The 17,332-nt window shown below is 47.6% G+C and overlaps 1 protein-coding gene across 4 annotated transcripts in view; it reads left to right on the plus strand.

Annotated features, from left to right (window-relative positions):
• Nucleotides 1–17,332, plus strand: part of TMEM131 (transmembrane protein 131) — a 211,876-nt gene that overhangs the window by 179,304 nt on the left and 15,240 nt on the right. For all 4 annotated transcript variants that reach the window (XM_085852639.1, XM_085852640.1, XM_085852641.1 and 1 more), the window contains one exon: nt 752–888. In XM_085852639.1, the coding sequence (XP_085708765.1) occupies nt 752–888 (137 nt within the window). The remainder of the gene's footprint in view (nt 1–751; nt 889–17,332) is intronic.

A 17,332-nucleotide genomic window follows, 5' to 3' on the forward strand; every position in this document is an offset into this window, starting at 1 on the left:
CTTACCAAAATCGAGGGATTCTGAACAATTGTACAATATTTATATATCAAAGTACTTCAACAACACAGATCATACAACTACAATGTATTGCCTTTCTTGTGCTTGAGAAAAGCCTCCTCTTGTGTTTCTGTCTCTTCTTGAAGCCAGTTTTTAGATCACTTCACCGCCATCCTGCTTTCTGACACCTCTTCCTGTCTCTAATCTGATTGGTTGCCTAGCATGGCAACGGCTCCAAAAGATTTCCTTACCCTTGAGGAAATCCTTACTTGAGGTTTTATTAAGGGTTGTTTATGCAACAGCCCTCAAGGAAATCCTTCATGAAGGAATCACAGTGTACTTTAAGGGGAATCTTGCCTTAAGGATGAGGGAATCTTGTACAACTGGGTCCAAATCCGAGCCAAGTTCCTCCTGACAACTCCATCTTTGCTTTTTGCTTATTTGAGTTCCTTTTGATGACTCCAATGGACTATTTGGTCTTCCATTTCATTTGAATTTAATTTTTTTTTCCACTCTGAATTCAAGAGGACATTATGGGTCATGTGTCCGATAAAAGCGGGATGTCTTGGTACCCGGTCATCACTGTCAGCAGTTATGAAGTGGCAGTTCTAGTTATTATTATTATTATTATTATTATTATTATTATTATTATTATCTATTTTTAAAGTTGGTCACCATATTCAGTTCTTGTTAAACTATTCATGATGTTGTCTCCAACCACCCTCACCCACCCACCTCATTTGCCATTCCTCAGTTCCACAGAGCTCTCTCACACACTCATGTCAGACTTTAGGACATATAAGAAGGAGACAAAAGCTGCCATGGTGCCTGTGAGAGCAGATCCGTCAGACAAGGCTCGTCGTAACAGCAATGGGAAACTGCGTTCCAAAGGTACTACAGTTTAACCTAACTATGATTTACTAGAACAGCTATTTATGTTCATCTTGCAACACACTATCTATGAGGGCGCTTCATGGTACAGACCCCGAGCTTGAATAAATCAGAGTGGTGGAGCACCCAGTCCCTCATAGAGTGTGCCCTGTCCTTTTTTTAAATGCCTCTACGCAAAAGATAACCATCACTTCCGTCTCACATGCAAAAGTCAGCTTCAGTATTTCTCAGGATTCAAGATTATTTTGTTGCAAAACTATTCACCAATGTCTTTGGAAAGTTTCATTCATGCTATATATAACATTCAACATGAAGCCATGTCCACCGCCGATTCACAGAACTGCAAATGCATATTCCAGGCCCCGCCCCTCTCACACAGAGTGGCATGAACTTGTTTTACCAAAAATCCACGGTCTGAGCATTTCGGGGTCGGATCCTGACCAAATCCAAAAGTAACTAGAAGGGCACTCGGTACAGTGCACACCTCCGCCACATAATGCCTGATCCATGAGAACATATCAGGTCCAATACATTTTTTAGATCCTCTTGGAGGATCTCTAAGTCTTACTCACGTTGTTCTTGTGGACTTTTTTGTTTCACAGCCTACATTTTTCATCGAAACTTCCTGAAACTTGGCGTATATATGTAAAAATACCCTGCGCAGACAGTAACGATCTCTGATTTTGAAAATTCCTCCTAGAAAAAAAAGTTATGACGTCAAAATATTTCCGCTAATGGAAATCGCTGAAATAATTATCTCCGAAACTCGGCAAGCTTTTTGAATTCTGTTTGCGGGAATCGAACAGGGCATTAGCAGAGATGAATTACCGTACATATTGTTGCGGATTCGCGCCCGCCGGCGTGCGACGGCCACGTAACTCGAATCGCGGCACGTCGCCCACCGGACGGACAATCCAGTCGTGACCCTCTCGGACTAACGCCGGGAACCAGTCACGGGTGGACCTTTCGGTCTCACCGCGATCGAGCCAATCAGCCCCCGCGTGGGATAGGGTTGCTCGCCAAATTCGACCGACCTAAGTACCCACGCGGAGGGTAGACCGGGCGATCGCACCTCGCCGCAGGTCGACTTCGGACACGGGCAACTTAAGCGACCCGTTCCGTACTATCAGAATAACCGAGCGGTGTTATCGTCGACCTCGACGGTTCGATTAATTATCGGGCGTATTCAGCCCACTACCAACCCTTTACGTGAAGCAAGATGAGGATTCAATGGGAGAAATGACGAAGCGAAGCGGGAAACAGTTCAACACAAAAGCACATTTATTCGCGGCACACGGGAAGCACACATATTCAATTCCACCAAAAGCACACAGAAAAGAAAAACACAATTCCATTTACACAAAAAGCAAATATAAAAGCGAAAACACAATGCAGAGCTAATACCGACTACCGAGCACACGGCAACACTTATACAATTCTACCTCACAGACGGCGCCGACAACACATACCCAAAACCAAGGAAAGAAATACCCTCAAGGATGAGGCGGGCCTGAGGCCGAGACCGGGTCGCGCCTACCCGTCTGGTGATGAGACGCGGAGCGGCGATGGCGCCCCAACTCCGCGGGCCTCGCGGGCAGTGTCTGGTAGGGGTGGGAAAGGGGCCCCCTTGGTCGCACTATCTCAGCGCGGGGGGAAACAGGAGGGGGTTGCTGATGCTCGGGGTATAGAGGATCTTTATTATCCCTGGTGTGCGTCTCCACCTCGGCCAGGTCGCGCTGTCGGCCTCCCTCGGGTGCAGCTCCCTGCACGACGCGAGCACCCCCTCGTCTGGTGTCGCCGCCTTTCCACAGCTCGTCCCCTCCGTTCCGACTCCAACGCACACAACGAGCAGCTCCACCGCCCGCGAAGTCTTGACCCTCTGCTTCCGACTCTCCTACTCTCCGCCTCTGGACTCTCTGACTCTCCACTCTGGACTCTTCTTTGGATTCTCCTTTTTTTGACTCTCTGACTGACGAACACGGTCCTTTTATCCGCCCCGTAACTTCGCCCTCTCATCTTTGACCCCCTCCCTTCTACCTTTCACCTCGCTCCCCATTGGCCCCAGAAAAAGGGGGCGTGAAGGCTTTTTGATCCACAAATTTGCATATATCGATCGCCCTGGAGGCGGGGCCAAATCGCCCCTCGCTCACCGATTGGACGGCAAAAAGTGGGCGTGTGTCGTTTTTGAAGCACAAAATCCGTGATTTTGTACACGCTGTTCGGCGCGCGCCCTGCACGAGTCCAACACCGGTACCCACAGGCGGCGCAAGAACGGTGGCGATGCGACGGCTGCGAGGTGTGACGTGAAGGTCGTGGCGGTTGTGGTGAAGCGGCGTTGTGGTTGGTGGTTGATGTTGTGGTTGTGGTGGTAATCATGGCGGTTGGTCCAAAATAAAGATAGTAAAAGAAAAACGGCTATCCTGAAGAGTCGCAGCACGCATAAATGACATGTATTCCCACTAGACAACGGGTTTGGGCCTAACTACACATGCACTTACCGAGATACCTCACCTAAGGGACCTGAATGGTGGTTTGCGAATTTGGTAACCACAACACTACCCCTTCCCTTTTTACAGACTCGTCCCGAGTCGTCAAATTTTCGTGTGCCATCATGTGTAGTTTTCCCCTAGTACATTTTACCTACGGATCCCTGAGTGCGACATTCATGGTATTCGTGTCCCCAAAATAAATAACCTGAGGGCTGCGTAACTATCTAAACAAACTCACTCACACGGACGACTTAAATAAAATTGCCGGCGCTAAGACAGACATGCCGGGGGCGCACTCATATTTACAGTACATCTTAACCTTAACTTACAAATTTTACACTAAACCATGGCCCAGGATCAATGAACTCTGCAAAAGAAAAGCAGTTAGCAGGGAGCCAGGCTGCCCACATGCAGTCTCTGGCTCAAACAATGCAGGTGACAGGGAACGTGGCTGGCTGCTCACACGCAGTCCAAGGCCTTCCCTTTTGAACTGAACGCAGTGAACCACAACGGTGCTTGGGCTGCACAAACGCAGTCTCCGTGCCAGCTCAAGCGGCACACGCAATGAGCACAACGAATGGATGCATGAATGGATGGACGCAAACACGGTGCACGGGCCGCCACTGCAGGCCCGTGTTGTAGCTGCCAACAGGGCAGTTCTCGCAGCTTGCAAACTGTTGCCTTGCGGATCCTGGCGCACATGGAAATGAACAGGGGGGGGCAAAGCAAAAATTGAACGGGGCTGGTGAACGTGGGCAGTGGGCATGGCATGGCAAAGGTGCAGGCAACACACAGCCCGCAGAAGAAGGCCGCTGCAGGCAAACACAGCCGGCAGATGAACTGGCCGGCACAGTCCTTGACGCAAAACACGGCCAGCCGATGGCACAGGCCTTGCAGCACAGCAGCTGCAGATGATCCGGCCGGCACAGGCCTTGAAGCAAAACACGGCCAGCCGATGGCACAGGCCTTGCAGCAAAACAACAGCTGCCGATGAAGTTGGCCGGCCTCTGCCTTGAAGCAAAACACGGCCAGCCGATGAAGTTGGCCAGCCTTTGCCGTTCAGTGGAGGTTGGTGGAGGGAGTGCGGTGGTGCTGGCCACTTGGAAGGCGGGCTCGGACCTACCTACCTGTCTCCCTCCCAACCTATCGCCTTTGCCTGTCACTGTACATACCCACTCCCTTAATTTGTCAAACCCCAATTTAGCCCCAACTTATTTTTTTGTTGTTTTTATTTTTACTTCCCCACTATAAATCGTCCCCTAACCCCCTTTATCGTCTTTGTTCGGCTAACCTATCCTGTCACCGAGCCTACTCCCAACCCCTACGTTCCCTTCCCGGAGGGGAACAAGGGAGAGCTAACGTCCTGTGTCGAGGCCCAACGAAGCCTCAGAATGGCCTCCCCAGAGTTCGGCGATGTATAACCAAAGTGGGTCCAGCGGCCCACAACGACAGCGAGGGGATGGATGGTGCGGAGGGGTACATCTCCTAATCTACCCTAACCATTTACTCTTAAACTACCCCGGGGCTTTCAACAAGCGCCTCTCGCTTAAACTATTGGATCTAACAACCCAGATTCCCGTCGCCTGTGTTGGTGTCCTTACAATTTCGGGCCTCGCCCCCCAATTTTCTCTCCGTGCCCTCACACGGTCTCCTGGCTGGGACACGTGGCTCCCTTTGGCAGGCACGACCCTCTGCCGAATCTCCCGCTATGGCACCCCCGGGCACTACACTGCCTCCGAGCCTACCAGCTCCCTAACACCGGGGAGTGCCCCCCATGGCACCTCCCCTGAAACGCACACGTGGCAGGCCGGCTTCCCGGGCCCCTTTCCGAGGGTCACCCGTGCCCACAACACTGCCCACGCGGCTAATGGGCGCCCGGGCCCCCGCACCAAGCAGGCGCACCCGTGCCCACTACGCTATCCCGGCCCCCCATGGGCCCATGGCCTACCGCGGCCGGCCTGGTGCCCGGGGTACCCACTCAGCGATACTCACCTTTCGCAGCCACGCTCCCAAGCCCGTCAACAGGGCTCCTGCACCCCTCCAAATGGGTCTCGAGCCTACTTTCCCACCAACAACAAAACGACCTCCATTTTTCAATTTGACTAACCCAGCTAACTCAATCTACACTGACCCCGGGGTCCCTTGGGCGGGAGTCACTCCTCCCCCCAATCACTCATCGCACCATGCATTCCCCATTCGCTCTACTCACACAGACCCGCTGGCCTCACTCACTCACCAAGCACATGCTTCCACTTCACTCACCAACTCTTCAACACACACACCACTGAACTCTGCCATCCTTCTAACTACCTCCCCTAACTAACTCGTGCTCCCACGTCGTCCCTTATACTACAGCACGTTCCATTTAACCTACGTAGCTAAGCTACGTCCCCACTACACATTCAAAGTCTGTCTCTGTCTCCAAATAAATCATTTTATTTCCCAACCTAAAGCTCATCTAAATCCCTCTACCTAATCCATTCCACGGACTCCATGAGGACTTACCCCTGCCCCATGAAGTCGGTCTAACTAAGCTAACCCTTCCCCCTAACTAGTTTCCATCCTGTGCCCAGGTAAGGGGGTCTTCCACCCCTTGCCCAGGAATCCTTTGCACCCGAAAGTGAGGCTTGCTTTTTTTTTTTTTTTTTTTCTTTACATGCGCAGCGCCAGCGCGGCAACTCGCGCACTTTGCACCTGCCCGTGACGTCATGCGGCTGCACGTGTTCCTCGTCCCTCCTTGGACGGTACCATCCGGCAGAGATACCCCTCCTGCCGGATTCCAACCCCACGTGCAGCCATGGCGTCACCGTGCGCATAAAAAGAAAAAACACAAGCCCCACGTCTCGAGGGGTTCCCCACGCGAACACATGTGCTTTGCCCGTTGGAGCTTAACACACACGATCGCGTGGAGAACCCGTACGGTCCAAATCCATTTACCTGCCTAAACTTTGTCCGTCCGCGGGATCGGCAAATCCACCGCGTGCGTTTCCGGACCGGGACTTCACTCTCGCAAGCGAGCACGTGGTGGTCTCGTGCGTTGCACAGCACGAACCTCGTGCTCGCGGCTGGGTGAACCCGGCACGGTCCCCGAAACAACTACAGCCGCTACTCGGCTTTCTTTCATCTGTCGTCGTCGTCGTCGCCATTCAACCCACGCACACCTGCGTGTTACGACGCACACAGTCCACTCCATCACATTCACACGGGGAGACGCGGCTGCGTGCTCCCGCATGCCGACCGACATCTCCCTCTCATACCGCTCTCTCACACACACGGTCTCCCTTGCACACAGCGACCTTGCACACGGCCGTTCACTCACGCACGGTGCCTCACCACTCACACAAACCATACTACTTACACACGCGGGGGCACTCACGCGCGGTGCCTCACTCATACACACGACGACACTCACACACGCGGTCTCTTCCACACACGGTGCCTCACCCACACACGCGGGGGCACTAACCCGCGGTGCCTCACTCACACTCCGTGCCTCATCCACACACGGCGTGCTGGGAAGCACGTACTCCGGCACCATCGCCACCACACCACTCACACACGGGGTTGCTTCCACACACGGGGACGCACTCACACCTTGCACCACACACACAGGGACAACCACACTGGGGATTTGTGTCCCCACAAGGGTCTCCGGGGCCTCTATACCCCCCAAGCTCTCCGAGCACCCGTTCACAGCACTCGCCTCCTCAACCTCGCAAAGCACGACCGAACTCACCTGGTCGTGACTCACCTCAAGGGGGCATACTCCCTCCCCTCGTTCCTGGAGGAGGCCATCCAGGTGCTCGCACTGGGTCTCTACCCAGTCCGCCAGCTCACCCCCTTTATCCTCCACTACCTCCGTGTGTGTGTGTGCGTCACTTACCCCGTCCAATTCACCCTCTATCTCCCGTGTCTCTGCCAACTCTTCACCCTTTACCTCCCTTGTCTCAACTATTATTATTTCCTTTGTCGTCATTTCGTGTCTCGTCTCACACGTTTTGGTCTCCCCATTTAATTTTTCCCTCTTGGTCACCGTCGATTCCTCTGTCACGACCCTTGCCCAACACGCCCCCCGAATTATTTTTTCACCCGCCTCCACCGCGGGCCTGTCAGCCGTTGCACCCCCCTCCAGCTCGCCCGCTCCGACACGTGGAGTCGCCATTTTCAGCTCCCTGGTCACGGCCTTCATGCCCGCCTGCAGGCATCGGCCCATGTTCTGCGTCTCACCCCGTAGCTCTTTCATATTTGTTTCCATTTTTTGTGTATACGCATCTATCTTTTGTGTATACGCATCCATTTTTTCAATCATTTGTTTGTTCATGCCTTTCATTTCGTTTGTATTTGCATCCATTTTTTCGATCATTTTCGCATTCATCTTGGTGTTCATTGCCGCCAGCATGGCGCATAGCTGGGCCATGTTGGATGCACTCAGCTGAGCCGTTTCGGCAAGGGTTGGGGAAGGGTCTTGGTGGAGAGGGGGGGGGGGAGGTGTCATACCCCGCGGCCGCTGCCGCACCCACCTCGGGCCCTGGGTTCAGTTGGGCGAGTCCGTGTTCCTGCACAATCAACATTTCCTGCACGGGGATTCCATCCTGGACCATGGACTCTACATTACTACACATATACATTTCTAATACCCCCGGCTCCCGCTCGCCTTGAGACGCCATCTTGCTTCTCGTGAAGGGTTAATTTCGCTCGCTCGTAATTTGGAGGGAATCGGGGGTCGCTTCTCTCACCCCTGGACCGATTCCCGTAAATTTAGCCGGAGACAGGAGAGCCCGTTTTCCTGTTCTCCAATACCAGTGCCGCGAGGAGGGCGATGAGTTTATATCGCACGACCTGACACCAGTGTTGCGGATTCGCGCCCGCCGGCGTGCGACGGCTACGTAACTCGAATCGCGGCACGTCGCCCACCGGACGGACAATCCAGTCGTGACCCTCTCGGACTAACGCCGGGAACCAGTCACGGGTGGACCTTTCGGTCTCACCGCGATCGAGCCAATCAGCCCCCGCGTGGGATAGGGTTGCTCGCCAAATTCGACCTACCTAAGTACCCACGCGGAGGGTAGACCGGGCGATCGCACCTCGCCGCAGGTCGACTTCGGACACGGGCCACTTAAGCGACCCGTTCCGTACTATCAGAATAACCGAGCGGTGTTATCGTCGACCTCGACGGTTCGATTAATTATCGGGCGTATTCAGCCCACTACCATCCCTTTACGTGAAGCAAGATGAGGATTCAATGGGAGAAATGACGAAGCGAAGCGGGAAACAGTTCAACACAAAAGCACATTTATTCGCGGCACACGGGAAGCACACATATTCAATTCCACCAAAAGCACACAGAAAAGAAAAACACAATTCCATTTACACAAAAAGCAAATATAAAAGCGAAAACACAATGCAGAGCTAATACCGACTACCGAGCACACGGCAACACTTATACAATTCTACCTCACAGACGGCGCCGACAACACATACCCAAAACCAAGGAAAGAAATACCCTCAAGGATGAGGCGGGCCTGAGGCCGAGACCGGGTCGCGCCTACCCGTCTGGTGATGAGACGCGGAGCGGCGATGGCGCCCCAACTCCGCGGGCCTCGCGGGCAGTGTCTGGTAGGGGTGGGAAAGGGGCCCCCTTGGTCGCACTATCTCAGCGCGGGGGGAAACAGGAGGGGGTTGCTGATGCTCGGGGTATAGAGGATCTTTATTATCCCTGGTGTGCGTCTCCACCTCGGCCAGGTCGCGCTGTCGGCCTCCCTCGGGTGCAGCTCCCTGCACGACGCGAGCACCCCCTCGTCTGGTGTCGCCGCCTTTCCACAGCTCGTCCCCTCCGTTCCGACTCCAACGCACACGACGAGCAGCTCCACCGCCCGCGAAGTCTTGACCCTCTGCTTCCGACTCTCCTACTCTCCGCCTCTGGACTCTCCGACTCTCCACTCTGGACTCTTCTTTGGACTCTCCTTTTTTTGACTCTCTGACTGACGAACACGGTCCTTTTATCCGCCCCGTAACTTCGCCCTCTCATCTTTGACCCCCTCCCTTCGACCTTTCACCTCGCTCCCCATTGGCCCCAGAAAAAGGGGGCGTGAAGGCTTTTTGATCCACAAATTTGCATATATCGATCGCCCTGGAGGCGGGGCCAAATCGCCCCTCGCTCACCGATTGGACGGCAAAAAGTGGGCGTGTGTCGTTTTTGATCCGTTTTTGAAGCACAAAATCCGTGATTTTGTACACGCTGTTCGGCGCGCGCCCTGCACGAGTCCAACACCGGTACCCACAGGCGGCGCAAGAACGGTGGCGATGCGACGGCTGCGAGGTGTGACGTGAAGGTCGTGGCGGTTGTGGTGAAGCGGCGTTGTGGTTGGTGGTTGATGTTGTGGTTGTGGTGGTAATCATGGCGGTTGGTCCAAAATAAAGATAGTAAAAGAAAAACGGCTATCCTGAAGAGTCACAGCACGCATAAATGACATGTATTCCCACTAGACAACGGGTTTGGGCCTAACTACACATGCACTTACCGAGATACCTCACCTAAGGGACCTGAATGGTGGTTTGCGAATTTGGTAACCACAACAATATGATACATCACTATGACGTCGTATCAATTTTTATGACGTTATTCCTGTTTTTTGACATTTTTTGTTTCACAACCCAGAGTTTTCATCGGACCTTCGTGAAACTTGCCATGTATATGCAGAAATCTCACGCGCAGGCAGAAACCATCTCCAATTTTGAAAATTCTTCCTAGAAAAAAAAGTTAACGTCATAATATCGCCGCTAATGGAAATCGCCTATCCCATTATCTCCGAAACGAGGCAAGCTGTTTGAATTTTGTTTGCGGGAATCAAGCCGGGCATTAGCACAGATAATTTATCGCAAACCTGATACATCACAATGACGTCATATTCGTTTTTATGACATCATCATTAAGAGGACGAGGATCTCAGCTCATTCGATCTTGTTAAATAACATGCTTTACAGTAATATATAGTTTTTGCCCCAATCACTTGAAAAATTAAATAATTCTTGTTTCCAGATCCGAATCAGATCTTCACCAAAATCGAATCAATTCGTCATTGCCACACACCCAACGTGTCCACCAAGTTTCATCCGGATCCGTTGACAACTTTTTGAGATATCGTGCCATATATTGGTTTCGCCCTCTCGATGGTGAAGAATCACTTTACAAATTCTCGTTGTGGGATCTGGCTCTGGATCTTCACCAAAATCTAATCAGTTTGTCCTTGTCACACAACGAACCTGTCCACAAAATTTTATCTGGATCCGTCCACAACTTTTTGAGATATCCTGCACATAAACAAAGAAACAAGAAGATGACATCATGCAGAGCACGATGCTTGCAAAATCCATAAAACAAATTTGATCTCAAAAATAATTGGTGGTTGAATTCAATGACCAAATATGCAACAACTCCTCTTCAAATTTCAAGTCAATCGGATGAAAATTGAGGATTTCAGAAATTCGACAAGTTTGTTGACCTTTGGCGTATGTTGACCTGTTAACCTCAAAAATGATAGGCTTCCTGCTTATGCCAAACTCAACCATGTGGTGAAGTTTCTTGAACATCGGTTTAAAATTGTGACCTGTTGGTGATAAACAGACAGAATAACAAAATCGACTGACCAATATGCTTGAAAAATCTTTGATATTGCCAGTAACAAATAGACAGAAAGGGGTGAAAACATAACCTCCTTCACCTTTTGTGGCGGAGGTAATAACACACTTCTACGTGTGTCCATGAATATCTGAGCAAAAATTGAAGTGAATCCGTGAAGAATTGCTTGAGAAATAGCTTGTCAAAAAGGGGTCGTTCAAAAATTACGTTAACATTTTTGCAGCGACTGCTTCCTCAGAAGTGAGTATTTGGTTATGAATGAATGAAATGAATAAAGGTTTATTTCAAATAAACTTCCATCGTGGCCACTGACTGAATTACAGTAAGCTTTACAATCATGAATTTTACAAATAAAACATAGAAATTGAAAAAAAAATTCAAAATAGCAAAAATAACATTAAAACCAAGTAAATGGATAAATTACATCTTGATTCAATTACATAGTGCGAAGGATGGGTGCAGCGATCCTCACACCAATGAAACTGAGTAGGATTGATTCGTCACCATTCAGAGTGCAACGGCTCACTATCGGTCAAGGAAGTAGTCCTGAGCCAGGGGTTATACAGTGCCATCTTGATGATGCAGCACAAAATCCAGAGAGCGCAGGTTGCATAATAGCATTGAATTGATAGCCGTGTGTCCGTCTACAATAGGTTTTCATTACCGCGATAACTTGAGAATGGCTGAAGGGATTTGAATCCAACTTGGTTAAAGTATGTACTATGATGGAAAGATGAACTGATCATATCGTGCTCCTATTTTTTGCAAAATGTGCCCATTTTCACCACACTAGCACCCTACCTCTTTTTGCGCAAAGCTGGGGGTCGATGGTAGAGGTGTTTCTTGCATTGTAGCACATGTAAAAATGATGGAATGAAGACCTAGTCTTGCCTGTGAAGGCGTGTCGATCTGCTTCGGCGACCAGGGAGAACGATGGAAGAAATAGGGTGTTGATTGAGGTACAGTGCCTTCAGAAAGTAGTCACAACCCTTGACTTTTTCACATTTTGTTGTGTTACAGCCTGAAATTATAATGGTTTAAATTAAAGGTTTTTTTATTATTATTTTTTATTTTTGGCACCGATCTACACAAAATACCCAACAATGACAAAGTGAAAACATGTTTTTCTAATTTTTTACAAATTTATTGAAAACGAGTGTGGATCGACTCACGACGCTCACCTCTCCACATGTCGTTGCAGAGATTGACGGCACAGATTTGCTGTTGTCATAATTTCTACCAATCATAATACAAACATTTATTTTGTACAAATTTATTTGTAATATTTGTGATATTATATTTATTTGTAATATGAAAATGTCCGAGTGGTCTAAATGGCCAAGGGTCTAAGCTGTCTATTCTGTATGAAGGGCCTTAGGGATCTAAAGGGTCTTGGGGAGTGGGGGAGGGCGGTCTTTGGGGTCCTCGTTGACTTTTGGATCTTCATGGTCATTGGGGTCTTAGAGCTTTTATCGGGTCTCAGCACTCCAAAGGGTCGAAAGGTACATTCCAATAGTACATGATTAATAGACGTATGTGCAGTCTGTAACCAACGTTCAAATGGTACGTAATTAATAGACATAAAGTCACACAGCTTCATTGTGAAAGGAACATTCCATTTGTACATAATTTATGGACATTTGTGGAGTCTGCAACCAACATTCAAACAAGACCTGATTAATCAGCACATGGTCTTCATGGATTGATTGACTGACGGACAAATTCATGGCTTCCAGGATGGCTTCACCGCCTCACTGACCGTGCTTTTCGTTATATATATATATATATATATATATATATATATATATATATATATATATATATATATATATATATATATATATATATATATATATATATATATATCGATGAAATACAGAAATATCGAATTTACATAATTATTCAGTCTCCTGATCAATTTATGGAAGCGCCTTTGGCAGCAATTACAGCTTCGAGTCTTCTTGGGTATGTCTGTATCAGCTTTGCACGTCTGGATTTGGGGATTTTCTCCCATTCTTCCTTGCAGATTTGCTCAAGCTCTGTCAACTTGGATGGAGAGTGTTGATGAACAGCACTCTTCAGGTCTTTCCACAGATTCTCAATGAGATTCAAATCTGGGCTTTGGCTGGGCCACTCAAGGAATTTCACATTCTTGTTCTGAAGTCATTCGAGTGTTACTTTGGCTGTTTGCTTGAGGTCATTCTCCTGTTGGAACGTAATTTTCACCACAGTCTCAGGTGTTTTGCACTTTGAAGCAGGTTTTCCTCAAAGATTTGGCTACATTCATTGTTCCCTCTATCCTAACAAGTCTCCCAGTTCATTCCGCTGAAAAACATTCCCATGCATGATCTGCCACCACCATGCTCACGGTCGGGATGGTGTTAGATGGGTGATGAACTGTACTTGGCTTCTGTCAGGCGTAGCGCTTTGCATTCATGTCAGAGTTCAATTTTCGTCTCGTCAGACCACAAAATCTTTTGCCTCATGCTCTGTTTTTCACATGCCTTTTTGCAAACTCCAGGCATGCTGTCATGTTCCTTTTTTTTTCTCAGGAGTACTTTACATACTCTTACTCAGGAGTATGTAAAGTTTGGCCACTTTCCCAAAAATTCTAGATTTGTGAAGTGTTGCAGAGACTGTTGTCCTTCTGGCATGTTCTCCCATCTCAGCCAAAGAACTCTGTTGTTCTATCAGAGTGGTTATTGGGTTCTTGGTCACCTCCCTGACCAAGGCCCTTCTTGCCTGGTTGCCCAGTTTGATTGGACAGCCAGCTCTCAGATTAGTCTGGGTAGTTCCACATTCTTTCCATTTCCTAATGATGGAGCTCACTGTGCTCTTGGGAACTTTCAACACTAGAAATTGTTTTAACCCCTTCCCCAGATCTATTACCCCTCACAATTCCATCTCAGTGTTCTACAGACAGTTCCTTGGACCTCATGGTAGTTTCTGCTTTGACATGCACTGTCAAATGTGGGACCTTGTTATAGAAAGGTGTGTTTCTTTCTAAATCATGTCCGATCAAATGAACTCCAATCAAGCTGTTGTGATCTCAAGTATGATCAAAGGACATTTGATGCATCTGAGCTCAATTTGGATTGTCATAGCAAAGGGGTGAAATACTTGTTGATTCAAGACATTTCAACTTTTTATTTTTAATTAATTTTTAACAATTTCTATAAAACAAAATCCCACTTTGACATTATAGGGAAATATGTGTGGATCGGTGACAAAAAAAAAAAAATTATCAATTTTTAATTCAGGCTGTAACAGCAAAATGTGTGAAAAGTTGAAGGTTGCCAATACTTTCTGAAGGCACGGTATATAGTCTTTACAAACTACTTCTATGTGATAAAGCTATAAAATGAGAATAAGTTAGATTAACAGAGAAAATCAGATGATTCTCAGTTGCATAAGTATTCAAACCCTCTGCCTCATTAACCCGAAATCACTTCAGGAGCAAATTATTTGTTTGAAAGGTTACAAAATAACTATAATAGGTTTCACCTGTATGTAATCAGTGGTTTAACTAAAAAATTAAGCTCCCCACTTATCTAAGGAGTTTTAAGGTTCAACTCACTTGGTCAACCAACAAGGCAAACATGAAGACCAATGAAATTTCCAAAGAGGTCAGACATAAAGTGGTGAAGGTCTATTCAGGAGAGGGTTCTAGGAATAGTTCAAGTCGCTTATTATCCCTTTGAGTATGGTGAAATTCATCATTAAGAAGTGGAAGACATATCCTACCACCCACACTCCACCCGGAGCAAGTCACCCATCGAAACTCAGCATCCGGGCAAGCAAGAAATTGGTTTGGGATGCCACTATAAATCCACTGATGACTGAAAGATCTGCAAGGCTCTATGTCTGAAATGGGGGTCAGTGTTCATCAATCAACAATTTCCCATTCCCATCACAAAGCTGGCCTCTGTGGACAGGTGGCAAGAAAGAAGCCATTACTGAAAAAGGTGCATTGAAAAACTCGTATGGAGCTTGTGAAAAAGCATCTTAATGATATTGCAGGCACGTGGAGAAAAGTTTTGTGATCAGAGACAAAAATTGAACTTTTTGGTCTAAATTCACTGTTATGTCTGGTGCAAGCCGAACACTGCACATCACCCAGTCAACACCATCCCTAATGCCAAGCATTGTGATGGCAGCATCATGTTATGGGGCTGCTTTTCATCGGCAGGGACTGGCAAGCTTGTCAGGATAGAGAAGAGACAATGGACGGTGCAAAATAGAGGAAAAGCTTTGATGAAAACCTGCTCGAGTCAGCCATGAATCTGAAACTGGGTAGGCGATTCACATTTCAGCAGGACAATGATCCAAAGCACAAAGTTAAAGCCACACAGGAGTGGCTGAATAATAATAATAAAAATGTTCTTGAGTGGCCCAATCAAAGTCTGACCTGAACCCAATTGAACATTTTTGGCGAGACTTTAAGATTGCAGTCCATCAACGATCTCCATCAAACTTTGCAGAACGACAGCAATTTTCATGTGAAGAATTAGCAAAGATTTCACCATCTCACTGTGCAAAGCTGAAAAAGACCGACCCAAAATGACTCGTAGCAGTCATTGCTCAAAATGTGCTTCCACCAAGTACTGACTGATGGGGATGAATACTTTTGCAACCAATGATTTTTGATTTGTACATGTTTTTTGCAGATATTTCTGACATGTAACCTCCTTCAACGGCAACAGTTTAGTTTGATCTCTTCAGTTATTAATATAAAAGTTCATTTAGAATAATTGTTTTTACATAATTTGTAATTCACCTAAATGTGGCATAATTGGTAAGGGTTGAACTTGAACACTTTTGCAGATTACTGTACAGACATATAATTGCTCCATTATTACAGTGCTGAGAGAATGTCTACACCCCCTTTCAAAATTTTCACCTTTGATTGCCTCATAGCCTGGAATTAAATTGCATTAAATCAGACTTTTTACACCTTTATTTACACATCGTAACTCACAACTTCCAAGTGAAAAACAAATTCTACAAATTTCAGAAAATTAATTAAAAATACAAAACTAGAATATATTAGTTGGATAAATGTCTCTATGCAATTATAAATGTCCACCCCCCTAATCATTGCAATTATAAATTTGCTAAGGTGTAACCAATCACCTTCAAATCACACACAAAATTAATTGGCCTCCACCTGTGTTAAATTGTAGTGATTCTGATTATTTCAGGATAAAATCAGCTGTTCCTCGAGGCTTCCTCTGCTGAGTAGTGCATTTCACAGCAAAGACTCAACTATGAGAACCAAGGAGCTTTCAAAAGACTTCCAGGTTATAGTTGTGGAAAGGCACAGATCAGCAGATGGGTATAAAATTATTTCAAAGGCCTTGAATATCCCTTGGAGCACAATCAAGACAATCATTCAGAAGTGGAAGGCATATGGCACCACCAAGACCCTGCCAAGATCAGGCTGTCCCCTTCTAAACTGGATGACCAAACAAGGGAAAAACTGATCAGAGAGGCCATCCACTAAGAGGCCAATGGCAACTTCGATTGCACAACACACAGATCAACTCATTCAAAGTATGGGTGTCCAAGGTGATGCCCAGTAATGTTGGATGTTTGTCAAGAGGAAGTTGTTGATGGAAGAGAGTAATGATTGGACGTGCATGGGATTCATTTCTGTTTGGGGTGAGTAGGGTTACAAAATACTTGGATGGAGATGCAGTCATGGGGTTGAGAGTGTGCCAGTTTTTACCCCTCAGCCTGAATTGGCTAAGGGGTATTGTTGTCAAAGGCGTTGTCCGGCGGGCGTCCGGGCGTCCGTCCGGGTGTCTGTCAACTTTTGGTTTCCGTCAATTTCGAGGAGAACACTTTGTTCGATTAAATCCATTTTTGCAGTTTGTGTTGGGGTTGGGTAGAGGAAGGTTCCTTTCGAAAATGGGCGCGCTGCGATTTTCAATATGGCCTCCATGGCAGCCATCTTGAAATTTGTTTCCGTCGATTTCGAGGAGAACGCCTTGTCCGATTAAATCCATTTTTGCAGGGTATGTTGGGGTTGAGTAGAGGAAGGTTGCTTTCCAAAATGGGTGCGCTGTGATTTTGAATGTGGCCTCCATGGCAGCCATCTTGAAATTGGTTTCCGTCGATTTCGAGAACGCCTTGTCCGATTAATTCCATTTTTGCAGTGTGTGTTGGGGTTGAGTAGAGGAAGGTTCCTTTTGAAAATGGGCGCGCTGCGATTTTCAGTGTGGCCGCCACGGCAGTCGTCTTGAAATTGGTTTTCGTCAATTTCGAGAATGGCTTGGCTTGTCCGATTAAATGCATTTTTGCAGTGTGTGTGTTG

The sequence above is a fragment of the Eptatretus burgeri genome, chromosome 13 (genome assembly GCF_056783735.1).
Source record: "Eptatretus burgeri isolate ZD-2024b chromosome 13, Ebu_testis_v1, whole genome shotgun sequence".
In the NCBI taxonomy this organism is placed as follows: domain Eukaryota; kingdom Metazoa; phylum Chordata; class Myxini; order Myxiniformes; family Myxinidae; genus Eptatretus; species Eptatretus burgeri.